We start from the raw sequence: 26,943 nt of genomic DNA, 5'->3' as shown, positions 1-26,943 counted from the left end.
ATTATTGTAGTTAGTAAAAAAAAAAATATATATATATATTCTTTTAAAAAAACGATTAAATAATACTTGTGGCTCCTAAATAGTCAAACCAAGTAGATAATCCCTTCAAATATAAATAGATATGCTATTCGCAATAAAAAAGCACCAAAAAATACATGTTTTAAAAAATTTTTATTAGATCACGAACAGAAAAATGAGGCGGAATGAAATTGACGAAATGACTGTCGAAAAGCACTGTTGTTGAATCAACATTCTTCAATTGAATATACTTTTGTCGAAAAGCCGCATTTGAACATTGCAGACATGTCGAATTGAAAAAATGTCGAATTGCCAGAAGTCGAAAATGAAACGGCAGCTTTTTGTCGAAAAGTACTGTATTGTGTTGTCGAATCAAATTCAACAGGTTTTTTGTGTTGAAAATGACCCGTTTTTCGGCAATTCGACCGCAATTGCATATACCCCTAAGTCTGAGATTTAACCCAGATCAAATATTTAATAATGTTGCAATCATAGGTAGTAGCAACCTGATAGTATGTAACAACTGCTGGAAGCTGGGGTCCAATATGGAAAGAATTGCATATGCAATGCTTTGTCCACGGGAGCAGTTCTAATCTGTGTCACTCACAGTACTCCTCTGACGTGCTGGTAATTATAACCGCATATATGCAAGCCGTGCAAGAAACCACTGGTCTCGCTATCCCAAAGTAGCGGGACCCGTTGCAGTGTGAGAGGAAGAGATAGCTTTACCGAGCATTCTCGGCGGGTGCAGCTGGCGGCAGTGGTCAATGATGCGGCTAGCTGGAGCTGCTATTAATAGCGGCAGCTGTGATTCCTGCACAGAGGGTCAGTTGATCAGGCTCCTGACAGGTCGATCAGTTTGGGAGTGACGATACCCCAGTTGTCTCCAGCAAAGGAGTCCTAAACGCGTTTTGTCACTTCCTGTGACTTTCTCAATAAGTAATATTCCATTGTCCAAAAGGTCCTTTACAGTAGGGATTGAAAGTTTGTTCACCCCAGGCAAAAATTAATTTTAATGTGCAAAAAGAAGTCAAGGAAAGATGGAAAAATCTCCAAAAGGCATCAAATTACAGAGTTAATACCTTGTACTGTCCCCTTTGGACAGCTGAGACCTGGCAGTGTCATGGATTGTTCTCAATCATCATCTGGAAAGACCAGGTGATGTCAATCTCAAAGGTTTTAAAAGCCCAGACTCATCTGACCTTGCTCCAGCAATCAGTACCATGTGTTCCTCTAAGCAGTTGTGTAGAACACTGAAACTGAGAATAGTTGACGCTCACAAAGCAGGAGAAGGCTATAAGAAGATAGCAAAGCGTTATCAGATGCCCATATCCTCTGTTTGGAATGTAATTAAGAAATGGCAGTCATCAGGAACAGTGGAAGTTAAAGCAAGATCTGGAAGACCAAGAAAAATATCAGACAGAACAGATCGCAGGATTGTGAGAAAAGCAAGTCAAAATCCACGTTTGACTGCACGATCCCTCCAGGAAGATCTGGCAGACACTGGAGTTGTGGTACACTATTCCACTATAAAGAGATACTTGTACAAATATGGTCTTCATGGAAGCATCATCAGAAGAAAACCTCTTCTACGTCCTCACCACAAAAATCAGCGTTTGAAGTTTGCAAATGAACATATAGACAGGCCTGATGCATTTTGGAATAAAGTTCTGTGGACCGATGAGGTTAAAATATAACTTTTTGGCCGGAATGAGCAAAGGTACGTTTGGAGAAGGAAGGGCACAGAATTTAATGAAAAGAACCTCTGTCCAACTGTTAAGCATGGGGGTCGATCAATCAGGCTTTGGGATTGTATTGCAGCCAGTGGCACAGGGAACATTTTAAGAGTAGAAGGAAAAATGGATTCAATAAGATTCCAGCAAATTTTGGACGCTAACTTGATGCCATCTGTGAAAAATCTCAAGTTAGAGAGGCTGGCTTCTACAAATGGATAATGATCCTAAACACACCTCAAAATCCACGGTGGATTACATCAAGAGGCATAAACTGAAGGCCTTCACAATCTCCTGACCTCAACATAATTGAAAATCTATGGATAGACCTTAAAAGAGCAGTGCGTCACAGACAGCCCAGGAATCTCAAAGAACTGGAAGACTTTTGTAAGGAAGAATGGGCGAAGATACCTCAAACAAGAATTGAAAGACTCTTGGCTGGCTACAAAAAGCGTTTACAAGCTGTGATACTTGCCAAAGGGGACATTACAAGGTATTAACTCTGCAGGGTGCCCAAACTTTTGCAGACGCCATTTTTTGTTTTCTGTTCTTTTGAAAGTGTAAATGATGGAAATAAAATCAAACTTTTTTTGACATGTTATAAGAATGTCTAATCTGTAATTTGATGCCTTTTGGAGATTTTTTCCATCTTTCCTTGGCTTCTTTTTGCACATTAAAATGAATTTTTGCCTGGGGTGCCCAAACTTTCAATCCCCACTGTATATACATTCATCATAGGATCCACACACCGGTAGTTAATGAATTAGTTACTAGCAAAGAGGTGTTTTAATGCATCTGTTGCCTTGATGTCTCTATAACATACACACTAAGATAAAAATCCTCAAACCACCGGCAAATATATTGAAAAATTGAATAAAATAAAGATAAGTATACTATTATAGCAGATTAAGATAAAACATGGCTGACAACCACTTTTTATGAAATAATACTTAACCGCAACTTATTAATAGGGATCGGTAAAAATACCTACAGTCAAAATCCCGACAGCAATTGACAGATGGTCAAAATCCCAACATGGACAAAATACCGACATTTAAAATACCGACCGGTCAAAATACCGACCTTTAAAATGTCGACAGGTCAAAAAGCCGACACAAGTTTTTCATTGTTTTTTTGTGAGTATGTTGACATGGACACCATGTAAGTGTCCCGTGTCCCCTCGCATGACTCGCTGCACTCGGCACACTATTACATTCCCCCTCCAGGTCCACTGGGATGGTAAAGTATGAACAAGTTGGTTTCAATTAAAAAATCCTGAAAAACTCATGTCGACCTTTTGACCTGTCGACATTATAAATGTTGGTATTTTGATCTTGTCGGTATTTTAAATGTCGGGATTTTGACCTTGTCGGGATTTTCATCGTCTGTCAATTGCTGTCGGTATTTTGATCATCGGGATTTTGATTGTCGGTAAATTGACTGCATCCCCATTAATACATAGAATTATTCCCCACATTCAATGTTACTTTACGGATACCAAAAAAAAAGTCTCACTAATATGACTTGTTTAAGAAGACAAAGAACTATTTTAACCAATTTATAGAAGAGGCCAACTATAAAAATAATTGGAGGTTCATACAGTATATCTCTCTAGATTTCATATTCTGTTTATAATCAAGACCAGAAATATAAAGTATAACTATTATACTCCATTCCCGTATCTTTTAATCTTAAAATTCCACACACAGGGGCAGATTTATTAAGCTCAGTGAAGTGATAAAGGACCAGCCAGTCAGCTCCTAACTTCCATGTCAGGCTGGGTTTGAAAAATGACAGTTAGGAGCTGACTGGCTGGTCCTTTATCACCTTCCAATTTATCACTTCACCGTGCTTAATAAATCTGCCCCACAGAGAGAACAGGATATTCCAATGGTCGCAATAATAAACTAATTTAATTAACAAATCTACAGATACGATTTACCGAATATAGAACCTAACCTGCAAAAAAAACATGTAATCCTGACATCCTGAAGCTGCCTGCTATCACTACATTGGCTCTCTCACATCTTCTCCATGAACATCTGGTCATACCAACAGCTAATTTAATTCATGCATAAGGCATTTATGTTAGAGAGGGTGGGCATAGTTTTACAGCTGTTTGTTTTTGTTTTTTCCTTTGCTTTCTCTTCTTAGTAATTAGGCTTTTAATCACTGTATAATTAAGTTGTGTTTCCTTAAGTCTGCCTTTCATCCTATGTCACTGAGCAAGTAGTGTTTTTTCTCTTTGATTTTTTTTTAACCTTTTTTTTTTTAGATGTTTACTAAGCATACTTTTCTCAGCACAGGCTTGTTACCTGTGTATAGCTTGCACATATATTAAGTTGCCTTCTATATGGACATTTAAAAGGTTTTCACTTAGGAGGTTTAGGAGTCTATTTACTAAGCCTTGGATGGAGAAAAAGTACCAGCCAATCAGCATATAACTGCCATGTCACAGGCTGGATTTAAAAAATGACAGGAGTTGATTGGCTGGTTCTTTATCTCCATCCAAGGCTTAGTAAATAGACTCCAAAGTTCCACTTTGAGTGCTCATTTTCCAAACCTGTCTTTTTTTACTTTAAATGTATCGCTAGTTTTTTATGGTCTTATTTTAAACTACAGTTTAAGTAGACCACCGGTCACAATACTTCCCCCTATATCACAGATCTTTTGCCATGAAAACTGTTTTTTTCGCTGCTATGCGATCTCCTGCGATTCGCCTATTCAGTTGCAAATTATTATTATTATTATTTTTTTAAACTACAGTTTAAGAAGACCACCGGTCACAATAGCTCCCCCTACATCCCGCCCCCTCACAATACCTACGGTCGGCATGCCGACAAGCAGGGACTATTTCCACTTGTGGGTGTCAACGACACCCATAGAGTAGGAATAGAACCCAGCAGCGACCACGGGTCGCCACTGAGCCCGCAAGGGGCTTGTTGCGCTCATCCCCAAACCCTCACCCCGGCATTCCGCTGCCAGGATACCGGTAGTCTCACATACCACATCCCTTGAAATGAGGTGTGTGTGTGGGGGTGGGGGGGTTATTGCTGTCATCACATGCTTTGGGAAATGTAGAGACAGGTCTGACTTTGATTTTGTCTTGATTTGGAATATTTGCTTCAGCAAACCTATGAAATGTCACTAGTAGTTGCTGCCTTCATCCTGCTTGTGTTAAGAAGAGCCCATAGGAATGGTTTGATATTAGGAGACAAATTCCATTAGCAGCAAAATCACAGTAATTTACCGCAGTTGCCATTTTTGTGGTTTTCACAGATTTTTTGCAATGGAAACTTTTTTTCTCTCACAGCTATGCGTTCTCCTGCGATTTGCCTATTCAATTACAATTTCACAAAAACGAGATTACCACTAGATTTCATGACAGTTAAAAGTGTATGGAAAAATGGGGAAATCTGGCTGTACCCCAAAAAACAGCTAAACTAACATAGGATAACAGTATAGAAGTTTATTATTGGTCATAATAAAAACTTGGGGTACTTAAATTGGGTTAGATGACTGTTAAATGCGTATTAATTTAAATTTGGATCATTTTAAGGGACTTTAAAAATAAAAGTGGAAACATAACGATTACTCCCACCTGAAAGTCTAAAAACACTTGTCCCACTAATATATCTGTCCCATACCTTGTACCTCAATTTCCATCATTTTGCTCTTTCACCCCAACAATGACGTCATTATTGACCATTTAAAAATAATTAAAGTTCTACGTGCCTAATTTTGGCATTCAGGGGTTCTGCACCAAATCCCAACATTTTTTACTTTAAAATAGTGATTTTTGTTTTTGTTTTGTTAACTCAAGTTCATCACCTGCTCAGAGGTGGTGAACTGAAATTTGCAGTAAAATTACTGCAAATCCATTTTTGCGGACAATTTGAATAGGCTCTTTTCACAATTCACTGTAAAGTTGCATTTTTTTCGCGACTATTTGATTTTGGTCCTAGGTCTCTCCACTTTTTGCAAGTTTTCATCTTCTTTAAGGTGGGTTAAATACTTACCCACGGAAATCATGAAGTGTACTCCGATGACCATCAAAAGGTGCATTGACTATTATGCTAAAAATGTACTTATTTTTTCCTATCCCCTTTACTTACTTTCCTTTTTCCTTTCTCAGAAGTTAGAATTTGCTACCATAAGGCTTGGGATGGAACAGCGAAATACCTTTTTTAGGCCCACAATATCTGCAGAGGAGAGCCAGATACTGTCTCTAAGGGACAATAACATTTCATGCTTACTGTAGCTGACATAATCACCTCATGTAAAGTGTTTTACTCTTTGTACACTAGTACAATGTCACTGCCTCTGGCAGATTTATCCCACATTTACCTGAAAGCTTGTAACACACGTGTGACGTGTATATTTTACTTTAGATTTTGGCCGGGTTACATTCAGTTGCATCATTTAACTTTTTATCTCTGTACTGGGAAAGCCGACAATTGGCACCATGGGGTATATTTACTAACAGTCAATTTTGGTTGTACTTAAAATCGACCAGAATACAACCAACATCCCCACAAAATTGACTACAGTGGTTCCAATTGCTCATTTACTCGATTTTTGAGTTCCTTTTAAAAATTGCTGTGTGATGGTAATTTTATTTTGAAGTTCTAAAAGTGTTCTATTTATCAAAAATGTACCCAAAATCAACCCAAACTATTAAAAAAAAAAATTCTATTGGTCAAGACTGGTCACATGCACTGTATTACCCACAAACACCTTCATTCCTGTCCTAATTTGCATATTCCCATTTTTTTTAATTTATTTTTTAAATCATTGCTGTGCCTTTCCTTGATTTATGCAGCCAGAGTACCCTACATGCTTCTGTTTTTTTCCCATCATATTGAGGTTTCAGACATTTCTACATGGGGGGAAAAAAAATCAGATAGAACTATTGCTGGTGTTTCTATTGAAAATGGTGATTTTGAGTCCATTTTCAAATCTACTATTATTAAATTTGGATTAGGAATTGAACTCTGTTCAAGTATAGAAGGTTCTATTGAAGTTCTGTTTGGATCGATTTTGACTTTACTAAATACTTGTCACTCAAAATCGGCTGAAACACAAAATCGACTGTTAGTAAATATACCCCTATGTTTCAGAAGACAGGCAAACCTTGGACCCAACGAAAAGGATTTTCAATCTTAAGTCACTTTGTGGTTGAATTGATATTTTAATTTACTTTAAAAAAAAAAATGCCATTGTTTTGTTAGTAAATGCAGAAATAAAGTTCTAGCTAATTTAATCTACAGTTGTTACTTATGGTGCCACTCCTGATTCATAACTATATGAATTCAGATTAGATCAGTGGTTCCCAAACTTTTTTGAATCACGGCACCCTAGAGTATCAGAATTGTTTTCATAGCGCCCCTAGGCCAAGAGTTTCTTATTGAGAAATTTAGAAAGAAATATTAAATTTAAGTAAATTGTGTTTATATGTCATCCTTAGGTTCAGTTGTGTGGTGAGGGACAAGATTTGCTTCTGTTTGTCCACATATTTTAATTGACAGCCGCCAGCACTGGTTTCACCTATTACATTGACAAAGAAATTATTTGAATTTGGTGCTGGACCAATAATCCAAGGCACACCTGCAAGTGTCCTGAGCACCCCAGGGTGCCACGGCGCACAGTTTGAGAACCACTGGATTAGATAATTGGGATAGGTAATCCTTTTATTATGGCCTAGAACAGCGGTGGCCAACCAGTGGCTCTTGAGCCTCATGAGGCTCTTTCTTTACTTTAAATGTGGCTCCCAACACTCTAAATCATGTGACCACAACAGATACAGAAACTGCGGCACTCCAGCCAGACACGCAGCAGCACTACAGGGACTGAAAATTGAAGGAGCCAGATACTAGAGGCGAGACACCCACTGGCAAACAGAGAACACATTAGGGGCTGCAGCAATGGCAAGACTTGGTGGGGGAACTTTAGTGACACATGAGGGTGGGCTAGAGTGACACAAGGCGGAGCTGGCTGGAGTGAAACAGAAGGGTCCTGGCGGAGTGACACATGGAGGAGCTGACTGGAGTGATGAAGGAGGATGCTGGAAGTAGTGATACGTGGGAAAGCTGGCTGGAGTGACATAGGAGGGTGGTAGCAGGAGTGACACATGGAAGAGCTGGCTGGAGTGACATAGGAGGGTGATAGCAGGAGTGACATAGGAGGGTGGTAGCAGGAGTGACACATGGGAAAGCTGGCTGGAGTGACATAGTAGGGTGGTAGCAGGAGTGATGCATGGGAAAGCTGGCTGGAGTGACATAGGAGGGTGGTAGCAGGAGTGATACATGGGAAAGCTGGCTGGAGTGACATAGGAGGGTGGTAGCAGGAGTGACACATGGGAAAGCTGGCTGGAGTGACATAGGAGGGTGGTAGCAGGAGTGATACATGGGAAAGCTGGCTGGAGTGACATTGGAGGGTGGTAGCAGGAGTGACACATGGGAAAGCTGGCTGGAGTGACATAGGAGGGTGGTAGCAGGAGTGACACATGGGAAAGCTGGCTGGAGTGACATAGGAGGGTGGTAGCAGGAGTGACACATGGGAAAGCTGGCTGGAGTGACATAGGAGGGTGGTAGCAGGAGTGACACATGGGAGAGCTGGCTGGAGTGACATGGGGGGTGGTAGCAGGAGTGACACATGGGAGAGCTGGCTGGAGTGACATGGGGGGTGCAGGCAGGAGTGACATAGGAGGGTGCTAGCAGGAGTGTCACATGGGAGAGCTGGCTGGAGTGACATAGGAGGTTGGTAGCAGGAGTGACACATGATAGAGCTGGCTGGAGTGACATAGGAGGGTGGTAGCAGGAGTGATACATGGGAAAGCTGGCTGGAGTGACATAGGAGGGTGGTAGCAGGAGTGACACATGGGAAAGCTGGCTGGAGTGACATAGGAGGGTGGTAGCAGGAGTGACACATGGGAGAGCTGGCTGGAGTGACATGGGGGGTGCTGGCAGGAGTGACATAGGAGGGTGCTAGCAGGAGTGTCACATGGGGAGCTGGCTGGAGTGACACATGGGGGAACTTAAAGTTTATTATGTGAATCTGGCTTTTTCAATTATTTTATGTGAAAATGGCTTTTTCAATGGATCTGACTTTAAAAAATTTTTATTTTATGTCGTTCTGGCTTTTTCAATGTATTTTATACCAGTCTAGCAGGCACAAGGCCACATTCCATTTTTGCATGCGCGCCTTCGGCTCGATGTCGGCTCTTTGACGTACCTAACAAGGTTTTTTGGCTCTGTGCCACTGACTGGTTGGCCGCCCCTGGCCTAGAAGGACTCAACCTTTGCATAAATAATCTTTAATTATAGGTTGTCCAGGAGTAGGTGCATACAGTCCGTGATCAAATGAACGCTTATTTTAGGAATAAGCTAGCAGTGGCAAAAAAAAGGTAGCCATAGTAAAATGACGTGTTTAACAAGATGGACAGGTCAGCTTGGGATAGTATTGAATAAAATATAAAAAACTATATATACATATCTGTAGAATATTGGTCGTACTTCCTAATGGCCAGTCAATGTTACTTCAAATAGCAATATAATTCAGTACAAAAATAACAAAAAATAAATAACCGCTACTTGTTTAGTTCCTACACCAGCAGGGCACAGTGTATTTAGAGAGCGGAAATAAAAACAAGAGCAGACATAATACAGTATGTAAAAATGTAAAATATGCAAAAAAAAATAAAATAACATTCTGACATGATTCGGCATAAATATAGGAGTCACTCAGAATCAGAGAAAATAAAGGTCCTTGGGCCAAGTCGAATATAATGTAGAGAGAGCAAAAAATAAATGGCACGCTTGATCTAGTTGCACTAAGTAAGGGGTGTTTACTGTACAAGTCAGGGCACAAAGGGCTTTTTCTCAAGCTGTTACATTACCTTATCCCTGTTTCCCAGTCACCGAAACATGTAAAATTATTTTTATGGACAGTTGGTTTTTAACACAAATTCAGTAACGACTCCTACAAGAACATCAAATTCAGTATGCTTACCAGCGTGACATACTCCATGGATTAGAGGTGATGTCACTGGAAGTGTACGACTAGAAACTTTTTTCTGGAACTAAACAGTCAGGGGTGATTTAATGAGTTCCTGAAGAGTAAAGAGATCATTAAGTTAATCATTCTTTCTCTAACGTCCTAGAGAATGCTGGGGACTCCGTAAGGACCATGGGGAAGAGACGGGCTCCGCAGGAGACATGGGCACTTTAAGAAAGAATTTAGTTCCTGGTGTGCACTGGCTCCACCCTCTCTGCCCCTCCTCCAGACCTCAGTTTGATTCTGTGCCCAGAGGAGCTGGGTGCTTTTCAGTGAGCTCTCCTGAGTTTGCTGATAGAAAGTTTTTGTTAGGTTTTTTATTTTCAGGGAGCTCTGCTGGCAACAGACTCCCTGCATCGTGGGACTGAGGGGAGAGAAGCAGCCCTACTCTCTGAAGCTAGGTCCTGCTTCTTAGGCTACTGGACACCATTAGCTCCAGAGGGATCGGTACGCAGGATCTCACCCTCGCCGTCCGTTCCAGAGCCGCGCCGCCGTCCCCCTCGCAGAGCCGGAAGACTGAAGCCGGGTGAGTATGAGAAGCAAGAAGACTTCACAGGCGGCAGAAGACTTTGTGATCCTCACTGGAGGTAACGCACAGCACTGCAGCTGTGCGCCATTGCTCCACACACCTACACATACTCCGGTCACTGTTAGGGCGCAGGGGGGGCGCCCTGGGCAGCATTTGGGACCTCATTCTGGCAAATAAACACATATATACAGCTGGGCACTGTATATATGTAGGAGCCCCCGCCAAAGAAATAAAATTTAAGCGGGACAGAAGCCCGCCGCCGAGGGGGCGGGGCTTCTCCCTCAGCACTCACCAGCGCCATTTTTTCTCCACAGCACCCTGAGAGGAAGCTCCCCAGGCTCTCCCCTGCTGATACACGGTAGAAGAGGGTTGAAAAGAGAGGGGGGGCACATAATTAGGCACAAAAAAGTATATAAACAGCAGCTACTGGGTTAACATTAAGTTACTGTGTTATTCCTGGGTTATATAGCGCTGGGGTGTGTGCTGGCATACTCTCTCTCTGTCTCTCCAAAGGACCTCGTGGGGGAACTGTCTTCAGAAAGGACATTCCCTGTGTGTGTGATTTAGTTGGCTAAAACACTCCGATATATGATTATAGCAATTAAGGAGGTTTTGCACATCACAGAGGAAACCCCTGTCCCTGACACAAGGGTTTATATGTATAAGGGAAAGAAACCTGAGGTAACTTTTCCCCCCTCACACGAACTGAATGAGTTATGTGAAAAAGCTTGGGAATCTCCAGATAAAAAACTGCAGATTTCCAAACGGATTCTTATGGCGTATCCTTTCCCGCCAACGGACAGGTTACGATGGGAATCCTCCCCTAGGGTGGACAAAGCTTTAACACGCTTATCCAAAAAGGTAGCCCTGCCGTCCCAGGATACGGCTACCCTCAAGGATGCTGCTGATCGCAGGAGGGTACCCTGAAGTCCATTTATACACATTCAGGTACCTTGCTCAGACCGGCAATCGCGTCGGCCTGGGTCTGTAGTGCAGTAGCGGCATGGACTGATACCTTATCAGAGGAGTTTGATACCCTAGATAGGGATACTGTTTTATTGACCCTGGGGCATATTAAAGACGCTGTCCTTTATATGAGAGATGCTCAAAGAGACCTTAGTCTGCTGGGTTCTAGAATAAACGCTATGTCGGTTTCTGCCAGAAGGGTCCTGTGGACTCGGCAATGGACAGGTGATGCCGACTCAAAACGGCATATGGATGTTTTACCTTACAGGGGTGAGGAATTGTTCGGTGAAGGTCTCTCGGACCTGGTCTCCACAGCTACGGCTGGAAAGTCAAATTTTTTGCCTTATGTTCCCTCACAGCCTAAGAGAGCACCGCATTATCAAATGCAGTCCTTTCGTTCACAAAGAAACAAAGTCCGAGGTGCGTCCTTTCTGCCAGAGGGAGGGGCAGAGGAAAGAAGCTGCACAATACAGCTAGTTCCCAGGAACAGAAGTCCTCCCCGACCTCTGCAAAATCCACCGCATGACGCTGGGGCTCCACTGGCGGAGTCGGGGCTAGTGGGGGCGCGTCTTCGTAATTTCAGCCACATGTGGGTTCACTCCCAGGTGGATCCCTGGGCAATAGAAATTGTGTCTCAGGGTTACGAGCTGGAATTCGAAGAGGTGCCTCCTCGCCGGTTTTTCAAATATGCCCTACCGTCTTCCCCCCTAGAGAGGGAGATAGTGTTAAATGCAATACAAAAATTGTATCTTCAGCAGGTGGTGGTCGAGGTTCCCCTCCTTCAACAGGGAAGGGGTTATTATTCGACCATGTTTGTGGTTCCGAAACCGGATGGTTCAGTCAGACCCATATTGATTTTAAAATCTCTGAACCTATACTTGAAGAGGTTCAAGATCAAGATGGAATCGCTAAGAGCGGTCATCGCCAGCCTGGAAGGGGGGGGATTTTATGGCATCACTGGACATAAAGGATGCGTACCTTCATGTCCCCATTTATCCACCTCATCAGGCGTACCTAAGATTTGCGGTACAGGATTGTCATTACCAATTTCAGATGTTGCCGTTTGGTCTCTCAACGGCTCCGAGGATTTTCACCAAGGTAATGGCGGAAATGATGGTGCTCCTGCGCAAGCAAGGTATCACAATTATCCCGTACTTGGACGATCTCCTCATAAAAGCGAGATCAAGAGAGCAGTTGCTGAACAGCGTATCTCTTTCACTGAAAGTGTTACAACAACACGGCTGCATTCTCAATATCCCAAAGTCGCAGTTGGTTCCTACGACTCGTCTGCCTTTCTTGGGCATGATTCTGAACACGACCCAGAAAAGGGTTTATCTTCCGATAGAAAAAGCCCAGGAACTTATGACTCTGGTCAGGAACCTTTTGAAATCAAGACAGGTGTCCGTGCATCATTGCACTCGAGTCCTGGGAAAGATGGTGGCCTCATACGATGCCATTCCCTTTGGCAGGTTCCATGCGAGGACTTTCCAATGGGATCTGTTGGACAAGTGGTCCGGATCACATCTACAGATGCATCGGTTGATCACCCTGTCCCCCAGGGCCAGGGTGTCACTCCTGTGGTGGCTGCAGAGTGCTCACCTTCTCGAGGGCCGCAGATTCGGCATTCAGGATTGGATCCTGGTGACCACGGACGCAAGCCTCCGAGGTTGGGGAGCTGTCACACAGGGAAGAAATTTCCCTGGTCTGTGGTCAAGTCAAGAGACCTGTCTGCACATCAACATTCTGGAACTAAGGGCCATATACAACGCCCTACGTCAAGCGGAGGCCTTACTTCGCGACCAACCAGTTCTGATCCAGTCAGACAACATCACCGCAGTGGCTCATGTAAACTGCCAAGGCGGCACAAGGAGCAGAGCGGCAATGGCGGAAGCCACCAGGATTCTTCGCTGGGCGGAGAATCATGTAAGCGCACTGTCAGCAGTGTTCATTCCAGGAGTGGACAACTGGGAAGCAGACTTCCTCAGCAGACACGACCTACACCCGGGAGAGTGGGGACTTCATCCAGAAGTCTTCGCACAGATTGTGAGTCGATGGGAACTGCCACAGATAGACATGATGGCGTCTCGCCTCAACAAAAAGCTACAGAGGTATTGCGCCAGGTCCAGAGACCCTCAGGCAGTAGCGGTAGATGCCCTTGTGACACCGTGGGTGTTCCGGTCCGTCTATGTATTTCCTCCTCTTCCTCTCATACTCAAGGTGTTGAGAATAGTAAGAAGAAAAGGAGTGAGAACAATCCTCGTTCCAGATTGGCCACGACGGTCCTGGTATCCAGATCTGCAGGAAATGCTCACGGAAGATTCGTGGCCTTTTCCTCTAAGGCAGGACCTGTTGCAACAGGGACCCTGTCTGTTCCAAGACTTACCGTGGCTGCGTTTGACGGCATGGCGGTTGAACGCCGGATCCTAGCGAAAAAAGGTATTCCGGTTGAGGTTATCCCTACGCTGATAAAGGCGAGGAAGGAAGTAACAGCAAAACATTATCACCGTATATGGCGAAGATATGTTTCTTGGTGTGAGGCCAGGAATGCTCCTACGGAAGAATTCCATCTGGGCCGTTTCCTTCACTTCCTACAAACTGGAGTGGATTTGGGCCTTAAATTAGGCTCCATTAAGGTCCAGATTTCGGCCCTATCCATTTTCTTTCAAAAAGAATTGTCTTCTCTCCCAGAAGTTCAGACTTTTGTTAAGGGAGTACTGCATATTCAGCCTCCGTTTGTGCCTCCGTTGGCGCCTTGGGACCTTAATGTGGTCTTGGGCTTCCTAAAGTCACACTGGTTTGAACCACTGAAAACGGTGGATTTGAAATATCTCACTTAGAAGGTGGTCATGTTATTAGCCCTGGCTTCGGCTAGGCGAGTGTCGGAATTAGCGGCTTTATCACATAAAAGCCCCTATCTGGTTTTCCATATGGATAGAGCGGAATTGCGGACACGTCCTCAGTTCCTGCCAAAAGTGGTTTCATCCTTTCATATGAACCAACCTATTGTGGTGCCTGTGGCTACACGGGACTTAGAGGATTCCGAGTCCCTTGATGTGGTCAGGGCTTTGAAAATTTATGTAGCCAGGACGGCTAGAGTCCGAAAAACAGAAGCACTGTTTGTTCTGTATGCAGCCAACAAGCTTGGCGGCCCTGCTTCAAAGCAGACTCTTGCTCGCTGGATCTATAACACGATTCAGCAGGCGCATGCTATGGCAGGATTGCCGTTACCTAAATCGATCAAGGCCCATTCCACTAGGAAAGTGGGCTCTTCTTGGGCGGCTGCCCGAGGGGTCTCGGCACTACAGCTGTGTACAGCTTGGTCGGGTACAAACACCTTTGCAAAATTCTATAAGTTTGATACCCTGGCTGAGGAGGACCTCATGTTTGCTCAATCGGTGCTGCAGAGTCATCCGCACTCTCCCGCCTGTTTGGGAGCTTTGGTATAATCCTCATGGTCCTTACGGAGCCCCCAGCATCCTCTAGGACGTTAGAGAAAATAAGATTTTACTTACCGGTAAATCTATTTCTCGTAGTCCGTAGATGATGCTGGGCGCCCATCCCAAGTGCGGATTGTCTGCAAAACTTGTATATAGTTATTGCTTCAATAAGGGTTACGTTATTTTTGCATCGGGCGTGAACTGATGCTATGTTATTGTCATACTGTTTACTGGATTGTTATCACAAGTTATACGGTGTGATTGGTGTGGCTGGTATGAATCTTGCCCTTGGATTAACAAAAATCCTTTCCTCGTACTGTCCATCTCCTCTGGGCACAGTTCTCTAACTGAGGTCTGGAGGAGAGGCAGAGAGGGAGGAGCCAGTGCACACCAGGAACTAAATTCTTTCTTAAAGTGCCCATATCTCCTGCGGAGCCCGTCTCTTCCTCATGGTCCTTACGGAGTCCCCAGCATCCTCTACGGACTACGAGAAATAGATTTACCGGTAAGTAAAATCTTATTTTTCTTTCTTTATTTTTTTCTTTCCATAATGCCATTGTTCCACCTGATAAAGCCTCAGACATTCACAATGATCATCCAATAGTTTTAGTGTCACCATCTACACGCATGTTCACATCTCGCGTCGTTGAACTTATACCACTTGTCTTTCCACATACCATATTATTTTGTCCGGTGTGTTTATTTTAATAGGCATTGGCAGATGAAATGCACGTTAGCAATGTATAGGTGTGAACGAGCCTAAAAGGAAGGTTTGTCAGTGTGTAAAGGGCCCCATACACTAGAGCGATAATGCCCGATTTCATCCAGTATCGAGCATTCGGCCCGATATATCGGATGAAATCGGGCATTTTGCAGGTGTATCCGATCCGATACATGTTCCCGTGAGCATCGGATCCTCCTGATTGAATGTGCTGCACATTCAATCTGGTCTGACCCCGCAGGCGTGGCTGGGATCGCCCAAGATATATTGTATGCAAAAGGACAGCATACAATGTATCGTGGGCGATCCTGCCCCCTTGGAGGCTGCCGGGGGGTGATCGCCCGTGACATGTCTGTCTGACATGTCGCGGGAGTGTGTTGGGGCCCTTAAGTTGGAGCACACCCAAACTCGCTCCTGTCCTTGTTGCCATATATTATACATTAGTTAGCATTGCCAAAAACCACTGCTGTGGTTTTCAAAGTTATTAACCAGGGTTGGTTGATTTAAACCAAATGGTTTATAAAAAAAAAAAAAAAAAAGTTTTTTTTTTATTTTTTAGTCATGCTGTGACTACAGACAGGGCATCGTGACTTTTAAAAAAAAGCCTATTACAGGTTGAGTATCCCATATCCAAATATTCCGAAATACGGACTTTTTTGAATGAGAGTGAGATAGTGAAACCTTTGTTTTCTGATGGCTCAATGTACACAAACTCTGTTTAATATACAAAGTTATTAAAAATATTGTATTAAATGTTCTTCAGGCTGTGTGTATAAGGTGTATATGAAACATAAATGAATTGTGCGAATGTACACACACTTTGTTTAATGTACAAAGTTATAAAAAAATATTGGCTAAAATGACCTTCAGGCTGTGTGTATAAAGTGTATATGAAACATAAATGCAATCTGTGCTTAGATTTAGGTCCCATCACCATGATATCTCATTATGGCATGCAATTATTCCAAAATAAGGAAAAATCTGATATCCAAAATACCTCTGGTCCCAAACATTTTGGATAAGGGATACTCAACCTGTATACAAAAAAAAGTGGTGTTCTTATTAAAATAAAAGTGTAATGCCAGTGGCATGCCCAGTGCTAATGCTCAACTCCTCCTTTGTGTGTGTGTGTGTGTGTGTGTGTGTGTGTGTGTTTTCTCTGATGCTATTCAGATTTATTTAATTATGAGTAATAAGTAGGACTAATGCTTAACATTAAGCTGTTCTTATTTTCAGTTTAATCTCTGAGTGTGATTTGTTTTAATGTGTTAAATCTATCTACATATATTCAGCTGTACAGATGTGTCCTCTTACACCCTTGTTGCAGTCACTCTAAACAGCCCTTAAAGTCACACCATGGCGTGGTGGGACACGGTAGCGCTAATCATCTTTTATTTTTTTGCATTTCTGTCTGCGAAAATTCATCTTAGTCACAAAGTAATGTAATAGGAAAATAACCGAAAGTAATGTAATAGGACGCACAAGCCGCTTCTGTTGATTAAAATGATATGCAGCATGCTTATAATCTTTGTGTAATTGCGGCTCTTTCTCTTTCATCCGAAATGCCACGTTAGTGTTTTCCATGAAAACACTGTGGCATAGCATTTTGTATGCAAATACAGTCGCAGTCACACACAGAATATAGGCTGCTGTATATTATTTTAATCAGTAGAAGCTGCTTGTGCGTCCTAATACATTACGTCTAAGATGCATTTTCGCACTCTGCCCTACCGAGCCACATGGCAATCATGCGTTATATGTAACGCAACTTGTAGCGCACGGAGCAAAGATATAAGAGGACACATCTGTATAGTCAAACAACAAAGATAAAGTAGGACTCTGGTGTTGGTGCTTTTTCAGATGTTTTAGGAATGATGAGCAGTAAAAAAAAAATGGTTTTATTGAAAGATGTAAAAAATTGTTCAAACCAAAAAAAATGGTGTTATTGGTTTTGGGTTTAAAAAAAACAAAAATTATTTCCAAACCTATTAACAGACTAAATAATGTGATAAAGACATGATTATGTTGTGTGTCTAAGTATCCAATTTGTGCTATCCATTTCAGTTGCAGTCCAGACTGTGTACGTTCAGCAGCCAGTTGCATTTCTCGATCGTCCCATTCAAATGTGTTGCCCATTTTGTAACAGACTTACAACTACCCGTCTTCAATATACTTCTGGAGCTTTGGCCTGGTTGTCTTGCGGTGGATTGTGCCTATTGGGGTGAGTTTACTATTACTTCTGAAGTAATACAATTTATTTCCCATGACAGATTGTTTGTTTTTATCTAGCTCATAATAAACTTTATGCTATATTTTACAAGCTGCGTTCTATAAAACCTTATTTAAGAGACTCTATGTACAATACAAACTTGCATAAGACACAAAGCGGACTTGACTGAAACCTTTAATTAGAGCATGATTTGTCATCAGCTAACACTAACCTAACATTTTGAGGTATTTCTATATGTATGAATTAATCTTTCTCCGGCAGGGTCCACAGGTTATCCACAGGATAACAATGGGATATGATGGAGCGACAGCGGATTTGCACCAATCGGTCAAAGCTTTCCGGCCTCCCAGCATGCAACAGGCCCGTCCATATATCCCTGCCCCCTGGCTGAGGAAAATCATTTTTTTGTTTGGTGCGGCAGGAGCCGGACCATGGTCAGGGGGCTGCTGGTTTTCTAAGCAGCCCTAAGCTTTCTTATGTTATTTTTATAGTCTTACTAGTTTTTTTTGAGTGATCTTTCTAAACAGCGTCTTATACGCTTGGAAAGAATCGCTCCAACAACTCTCCGCCAGGTCGCGACAGCGCCTACCCACGAGTACAATGCTGTTTCAGCGGGCATCTGTGTCGGATACACTAGCAGGTCCAGCAGACGTTCCCAGGCTGTGGCCGGAGCATGGGGAGAAGGTAAGGCATCGGTTCCGCTTAGCAGATGGAATACGGACACAGCCGCACTGTTTTGGGAGGAGACTACCAAACAGTCGCTGACGTGGGTGCACCAGCGCTAGGCCTTAGGAATCATAGGCACCAGGAATAGCATGTGGCCGCCAGCCCTAGGGTTGATGTCAGCAGGGGGAGTCAGACGCTCTCCTGGTCGCCCCTCCCCCCGGTTCATGACCACTTTCCGCCGAGTCTCCCACCATGATGTGTTTCCTCGCTTCCGTCCCAGACGCTACCACGAGGGGACCCGGTCGCAGCATAGGCAGCTGTGTGACCGGTGCATTTGTGTTCACAGAACGTCTGTGTTCACTATAGGTTTATGGAGCGGCAGTGTACACTAGTAGCGTCTGGATCCACTCGGTGTTCGCTAACGTATTGATCGATCCTTCAAGCGGGGCAAGTCTCCCTGTATCCCACTCTACTGAGTACGGACTGTACAGCACTAAGGGGGTCATTCCGAGTTGTTCGCTCGCAAGCGGATTTTAGCAGATTTGCTCATGCTAAGCCTCCGCCTACTGGGAGTGAATCTTAGCATCTTAAAATTGCGAACGATGTATTCGCAATATTGCGATTACACACCTCGTAGCAGTTTCTAAATAGCTCCAGACTTACTCGGCATCTGCGATCATTTCAGTGCTTGTCGTTCCTGGTTTGACGTCACAAACACACCCAGCGTTCGGCCAGACACTCCTCCGTTTCTCCGGCCACTCCTGCGTTTTTTCCGGAAACCGTAGCGTTTTTTCCCACACGCCCATAAAACGGCCTGATTCCGCCCAGTAACACCCATTTCCTGTCAATCACATTACGATCGCCAGAACGATGAAAAAGCCGAGAGTAAAATTCCTAACTGCATAGCAAATTTACTTGGCGCAGTCGCAGTGCGGACATTGCGCATTAAGCGGAAAATCGCTGCGATGCGAAGATTTTTACCGAGCGAACAACTCGGAATGACCCCCTAAATCTCTATCTACCTTTTGAGTACGAATAGTTGGATAAGTGCCTATTGCATACGAGTCTGTATACCATTACTGTTGTTTCTGTTGCATTGCGTCTGAATACGTTAGATATGTTAATATGTTAAACGTGATTCAGTAAATGTTTCTCCTACATACTTAAAGTATTATTGTATTTGATGATGTACTCATATTGCTTATTATACTAATGTACAACATGTGACTGACTGCTAGTATGATGCTGACTTTACTATATGTTTGTCAGTTTGTTTTGCAGATCCTCAATGCTGGTGCATGAGTAGGGTCGGATGGATATCATTTTAAAGAAAAAAGGTTAAAGTGATACACTCACAAAATTGTGTAGTACACTGTGGAAGTGCTGATTATTTATCATGTATTAAAGCGACAATGGTGAGGACACTCATACCATGTTTGAAGCTGTATTATCCTCTTATGATCTGTTTCAGGATGGCTTGTATGCATAATGTTTTAGCTCAGCAAGGATACAAGGCGGATACAGGTACGAGTGTATCCACCTTGGGCTATCTTTGCACAAGCTTTATAGTATAAGTTAAATGGATAATCCCCCAAAATCCTGTACCAGGGAAAGGGTTACATTATTAGCCCTTGCATACAGCAACAGCTTTGCAGAACCAGTGGTAAGTAAACCTTCACCCTCGCAGGCTACACATTGTTTAGATTCATCAGAAGATGAAAGCCCAATTTATTCTACTTCATCATATGAAAAAGAAGTAGTTCTCAGCTCTCGAATATAGTGGAGTTAATTAAAGCAATGAAGCCATCTTATCCTTAGAGGATACAGCAGAGCCTGTGTTAAAAACCAAGGCACCTGTGTTTAAACATCCCAAAACTTGAGTTTCCAGGGTCAGATCAGCTGACGGAAATCATGGAAGAGGCTTGGGCTACGCCCAGTAAGAAGTTAGAAATCACAAGAAATGGAATTCCAATGATCTGCTTCCAGCTGGGGATTGTTTAAAAAATGGGGAGATGGCTCCTAAAGTAGATACGAATAATCTACATTAGCTTTGCTTTCAAATTTTCCTGTCTAGGGCTGTCATGAGGCCAAGCCTTGGCTTCAGCTTGAATGACAAAGGCAGTGGTTGCCTGGGCTGATGCAATGGAAGGAGATTTTTCAGTAGAGCAAGAATCTCATATGGCTCATATAAAAAAACCAGCAATGTTCCTGGAAGCATTGGATATAGTCAAAATATTTACTCCAAGGCATCAGCCCTAACTATACCTGCTCATAGAGCAGTTTAGCTGGGTACGTGGAAGATCTACAGCCACACCACACTGGATATGCCCAATCTCGCCAGATCTTGGAAGCTATGCAGTGTGGGGCCTGGTGAGTACTTGGATGGAAACATCTGCGAATACCAGGTGCTGTAGGTGGAATCATTGTCTTTTTCTGAAAATATTATTTTTGGTAAGAATTGACAGATATTCTGGAGTCAGAAGCAGACTCCAAGAAGGTCAGGTTCCTTCCACATACAGTTTAGACCTAAAAGTTCTGTATTTCGGCCCTTTTGTGGTATCTAACAGGTCGTGTTAGGCTTCCATTGATAGTGTAAGACCATCATAGATTTGAATCCCACGACAGTGTGATTGGAGACTAGGAAAGCATTTGGCTACCAGAAGATCTACAGTGTTGGGCCGGGTTAGTACTCAGATGGGAGCCCATCGGGGAATACCAGGTGCGGTAGAAAAATTAAACCATCAGCTGATGGTGTGAGCTCCACCTGGGAGACCCCAGGTTGGTGGGCCGACTTCTTCAGGTCACACAGATCTGGCACGGTATCACTAGCTAAGCTTTAGCCTTCAAAACAGCCTGTCTCGGCTATAGATGAAGGCCTGGCTTCGCAAGAAGCAGGTCAGAAATTTGCTTCGGTCAGGAACAGTCAGTTCCTCTGGTAAACAATAAAGGAAAAAAGTGTGTACCTGCGCTGGCTGAATAAGGTTAAATTGATAAACTGTCAATAAAAAGACAATAATAATAATAATAAAAATAGCAATAATAATAATAATGAAAAATGGATGGTTTGTTCTATATAAAAAGGTAACAATTTAATGGCATATCACATAAGACAGTTATTAAAAATGAAGGAATTCCTCTTGCCACTAGGTGGCAGTAAAAACTTGGTTTAGTTTATCTGGACAACAGTTGATAAATTTCATAGTCTCCAATATTAGAATTGTCCATTCCTATAGGCTAGGACAGCCTACCTCTGCGCATTCACTGTACTCAATATGTATTTACCAGATCCCCTCGTTGGTGAGCATCAGCCTTGGAACAAGTCCTTTGTGTATCTGTAGGGGTGAGGCCAGGTAGAAGTAGAGATCCAGTGATGGGAGATAGGTCCAAATTATGCCAAGGAGGACACGGCTTTTGCGGGCCGCTGTGGAGAACGGGGTCCAGATAGAGCAAGTGCGCTCAAGTCCAATGAAAGAAAGCTCAACGCGTTTCACTGGTAAGATCCAGCTTCCTCAGGAGCATAAAATCCATCAGCATGGGGTGCTTTATTTATACCCTTACTAATGAGTCCATTAGTGTCACCTGTTTGGGTAATAACTACTTTATAGAAACAAACCATCCAAAACAATATAGAGAACAATCAGACCAAATAATATGTTAAGTGTCCATTCATTTATTATATTAGAATCAGAAAACGAGTAAAAATAACCCATTAAAACATAAAAAGAAAATAAGAAGATGTCGATCACGTGACACACCTCGTCACGTGATCGGCAAGGAGGCAATCCCATTGGTCACTAAAAGGTCACATGGTTTCGAGCATGTGACTATGTGCTCAAGATCCCTTCTCCCAAAGTGTATTCTCCTATCTAGGGAGACCTAGGACACTTCCGTCCTCTTTGTGCATGTTGCTTGGACGCGCTCACGTGACGTGCGTCATCGCGTCACGTGAGCGCAACCAACTGATAGAGTCCCCTTCGTGTTGGAGACCCGGAAGTTCAAAGGGTCTTTTGGTGCAGTGATCGTCCTGTCCCGTGTCTTACAAGCATCGGCTTCCGTATCATGCGGTTGCCATGGAAACCCGCTCTGTATAACAAATCCCCGGAGCCCTATATAATTGATTCCGACATATTTTAGTCAAAAAGATATACATTTTATAAACAATAGCAGATCAACGTTTGGTGAGAGAACAATACTTAATAAAATATTTATCATTAGACAGGTAACATTTATTAAAAATAGAAATAGACCCAAAAATCATTTGCCTATACAGGCCCTTATGTATCCACATAGAGTTAGATACTTTGCTGTTATTAAGTTTCAAAAAGAAGTGCATATATCTCACCAAACGTTGATCTGCTATTGTTTATAAAATGTATATCTTTTTGACTAAAATATGTCGGAATCAATTATATAGGGCTCCGGGGATTTGTTATACAGAGCGGGTTTCCATGGCAACCGCATGATACGGAAGCCGATGCTTGTAAGACACGGGACAGAACGATCACTGCACCAAAAGACCCTTTGAACTTCCGGGTCTCCAACACGAAGGGGACTCTATCAGTTGGTTGCGCTCACGTGACGCGATGACGCACGTCACGTGAGCGCGTCCAAGCAACATGCACACAGAGGACGGAAGTGTCCTAGGTCTCCCTAGATAGGAGAATACACTTTGGGAGAAGGGATCTTGAGCACATAGTCACATGCTCGAAACCATGTGACCTTTTAGTGACCAATGGGATTGCCTCCTTGCCGATCACGTGACGAGGTGTGTCACGTGATCGACATCTTCTTATTTTCTTTTTATGTTTTAATGGGTTATTTTTACTCGTTTTCTGATTCTAATATAATAAATGAATGGATACTTAACATATTATTTGGTCTGATTGTTCTCTATATTGTTTTGGATGGTTTGTTTCTATAAAGTAGTTATTACCCAAACAGGTGACACTAATGGACTCATTAGTAAGGGTATAAATAAAGCACCCCATGCTGATGGATTTTATGCTCCTGAGGAAGCTGGATCTTACCAGTGAAACGCGTTGAGCTTTCTTTCATTGGACTTGAGCGCACTTGCTCTATCTGGACCCCGTTCTCCACAGCGGCCCGCAAAAGCCGTGTCCTCCTTGGCATAATTTGGACCTATCTCCCATCACTGGATCTCTACTTCTACCTGGCCTCACCCCTACAGCTACACAAAGGACTTGTTCCAAGGCTGATGCTCACCAACGAGGGGATCTGGTAAATACATATTGAGTACAGTGAATGCGCAGAGGGAGGCTGTCCTAGCCTATAGGAATGGACAATTCTAATATTGGAGACTATGAAATTTTATCAACTGTTGTCCAGATAAACTAAACCAAGTTTTTACTGCCACCTAGTGGCAAGAGGAATTCCTTCATTTTTAATAACTGTCTTATGTGATATGCCATTAAATTGTTACCTTTTTATATAGAACAAACCATCCATTTTTCATTATTATTATTATTATTGCTATTTTTATTATTATTATTATTGTCTTTTTATTGACAGTTTATCAATTTAACCTTATTCAGCCAGCGCAGGTACACACTTTTTTCCTTTACTGTTTAGTCTTGAGGAACTGACCTTCCTCCTACCTGCTGCTGTTGGCCGCGCACCTGTGTATTTCCTATTTGCACCTCTGGTAAACAAGTACATTTACTTCAACCTGGTTTTAGTCGGAAGCCAAATGGGTCATTTCGACCCATGCTCAATCCTAAAATGCTGAACAAATACATTTGGAAACGTGGAATCGTTACGTTCCTTATGTGTGGCATGGAGCCAGGGCTTTTATGGTATCCCTGGATATACAGGAAGCTTACCTACATGTTCCTATACCACTGTCCATCAGTGTTATCCAAGGTTTGCTATCCTCCAAACAGCATTTTCAGTTATAGGCCTTACCCTTTGGGTTGGCCACAGTCCGCAGAGTATTTACCAGGAATATGGGGGTAATAACACCTTATCTCTGCCAGCAGGGGTTAAGGTTTTTCCCATACCTAAATGATCTTTTTCCTGGCACAGTCAGAGTTTGCTCTTGTCATCGGCAACAGCAATAACGTGTTTGCAGGGGCAAGTGACTCATAACTTGGGGCAAATCGTCTCCAGTTTCGTCACATCGAGTGACTCACTTGGGGGCTGTACTGGATCAGGTCTGCAGAGCGTAATTTGTTACCTCACAACAAGATATCCAGGGTTCACTATAGGATTAGGACTCTCCATACAGTCAAACGGTATCCATTCACGCAGCAATGCGGGGATGGGTTTGATGGTATCTGTACAGACAGGAGGGAGTATGCACAATTCCACTCTAGGTCTCTGCAGCGTCTGATTCTTACCAAGTAGAATCTACAGTCACACCACACTGGATATGCCCAGATTTCATTGGATCATGGAAGATCAGCAGTGTGGGCCTGGTTGGTACCTGGAGGGTAAGTATTAATGGATTGCATCAGACAATAAAGACTGACTATGGTACTTACGATAAAAGTAAGAAGGTCGTTAGCCTGGTGGCTACAGACATCCCAGTTGGACAAAGGGAAATCCTTTTGATATCCGATTGGGAAGATTCAGACACTGGGAACACACTCTTCCTGACACTGATCCTAAAGAGCTGTCTACCGATAAGGGTTGAAAACCGGTGTAGGCACGGGACAGTCTTCAGTGAAAACCAGTCCAGTTCCGCTCGGACAATGCGACGGCAGTAGTGTACCTCAACATCAGGGAGAAACTCGCAGCCGAAAAGTGATGAAGTTAAGTCACATACCTAAGTGGGCAGGACTTCATCATCCAACCTTGTCCGCCGTTCTCATTCCGGGAATCCTAAACGGGGAAACTGACTTTCTCAAGTCGACACACCATTCAGGGAAGTGAATGGGCTCTACACCCAGAGATCTTCCGGATTCTAGTAAACAAGAGGTGCGTGCTAGAGATATATCTCATAGCATCTTGGTTGAACAACAAAGTGCTCACATACGGGTCAAGAACAAAGGATCCCAGTGCGATCGTTGTGGATGCCTTATCGGTGAGATAGGACAGTCATCTGGTGGATGGTTTTTCCTCTAATTACCCTATTACCCAGGGTGGTGAGAAAGTTTAAACAGGAAGACCAAACAGAGAATGGCAATGTATGCTCTACTTCTGCTCCCTTAATGTTCAGACCTACTAACGCAGGGTCCTGGTTATCACAGACATGTGGATCGACTGTCTTTGACAACGTGGCCATTGAAACCTCCTATCCTGAGGTCAAGAGGATACTTTCAAACCGTGTTCAGAGCAAGGAAACCTTCCTTAGCTCGCATTTATCACCAAATATGGCAAGCCTATATTCATTGGTGCAGTGAAAGAAAGTCTACAGCCACACCACACTGGATATGCCCAATCTCACCAGATCTTGGAAGCTATGCAGTGTGGGGCCTGGTGAGTACTTGGATGGAAAACGGTACACACATCCTGTAAGTTGGTCATTTACTTTTGGAACTCTACAGTCGATGCCGACCCTTGCTTTCTCAAGGAAGCCATCCATTCCTGCCTGAAGGAATGCTAAGACCATGGAAACTCTGAAAAATTTTAGGGTCCCATTCACCTACAGCACCTGGTAACATTGGGATATGATGAAGCGACAGCGGATTTGCATCAATCGGTCAAAGCTTTTCGGCCTCCCAGCATGCAATGGGGCCATCCATATATACCCGCCTCCTGGCTCAGGCAAATCAGTTTTTTGTTTGGTGCGGCAGGAGCCGGATGATGGTCAGGGGGCTGCTGGTTTTTAGCAGCCCTAAGCTTTCTTATTTTATTTTTATAGTCTTACTATTTTTTCTTGAGTGATCTTTCTAAAAAGCGTCTTATATGTACCTTAGAAAGAGTCGCTCCAACAACTCTCCGCCGCTTACCCTTGAGTACAGTGCTGTTTCGGCGGGCGTCTGTGTCGGATATATTAGCAGGTCCAGCAGACATTATCAGGCTGTGGCCGGAGCATGGGAAGAAGGTAAGGCATCGGTTCCGCTTAGAAGGGGAATATGGACACAACCGCACTGTTTTGGGAGGAGACTATGAAACAGTCGCTGACGCGGCTGCCACCTCTGGTGCACCAGCGCCTTAGGGATCATAGGCTCTAGGAATAGTATGAGGCCGCGATCCCTAGGGTTGATGTCGGCAGTGGGGAGTCAGATGCTCTCCTGGTCGCCCCTAACCCCGGTTCATGACCAGTTTACTCAGTCTCCCGCCATGAACTGTTTTCCCGCTTCCGTCTGAGATGCTGTATACAAAGGGGACCCAGTCGCAGCATAAGCGGCTGTGTGACTGGTGCGTCTGTGTTCACGGAGCGTCTTGTGTTCACTATAGGTTCATGGAGCGGCAGTGTACACTAGTAGCGGCTGGATCCACTCAGCGTTTGCAAACTTATTGATCGGTCCTGGAAGCAGGGTGAGTCTCTCTGTATGGGTAATACAGCATTAAGTTTCTATCTACCTTTTGAGTACGAATAGTTAGATAAGTGCGTATTGCATGAGTCTGTATACTATTACTGTTTCTTTCGCTATGTGTCTGAATACAGTAGATCTGTTTAAACA

The 26,943-nt window shown here is 43.4% G+C and overlaps 1 protein-coding gene and 1 pseudogene across 1 annotated transcript in view; both read left to right on the top strand.

Moving 5' to 3' along the window:
* Positions 1-26,943, top strand: part of LITAF (lipopolysaccharide induced TNF factor) — a 134,295-nt gene that overhangs the window by 93,214 nt on the left and 14,138 nt on the right. Inside the window, exon 3 of the mRNA XM_063934301.1 lies at positions 17,524-17,680. Coding sequence (XP_063790371.1) covers positions 17,524-17,680 — 157 coding nt within the window. The remainder of the gene's footprint in view (positions 1-17,523; positions 17,681-26,943) is intronic.
* LOC134946174 (5S ribosomal RNA) lies at positions 20,656-20,772 on the top strand (annotated as a pseudogene).

Source organism: Pseudophryne corroboree, chromosome 7, assembly GCF_028390025.1.
Source record: "Pseudophryne corroboree isolate aPseCor3 chromosome 7, aPseCor3.hap2, whole genome shotgun sequence".
NCBI classification, from domain to species: Eukaryota; Metazoa; Chordata; class Amphibia; order Anura; family Myobatrachidae; genus Pseudophryne; species Pseudophryne corroboree.
The sequence above is the reverse complement of the archived record's forward strand: the minus strand, read 5'-3'. Positions and strand labels throughout refer to the sequence as shown.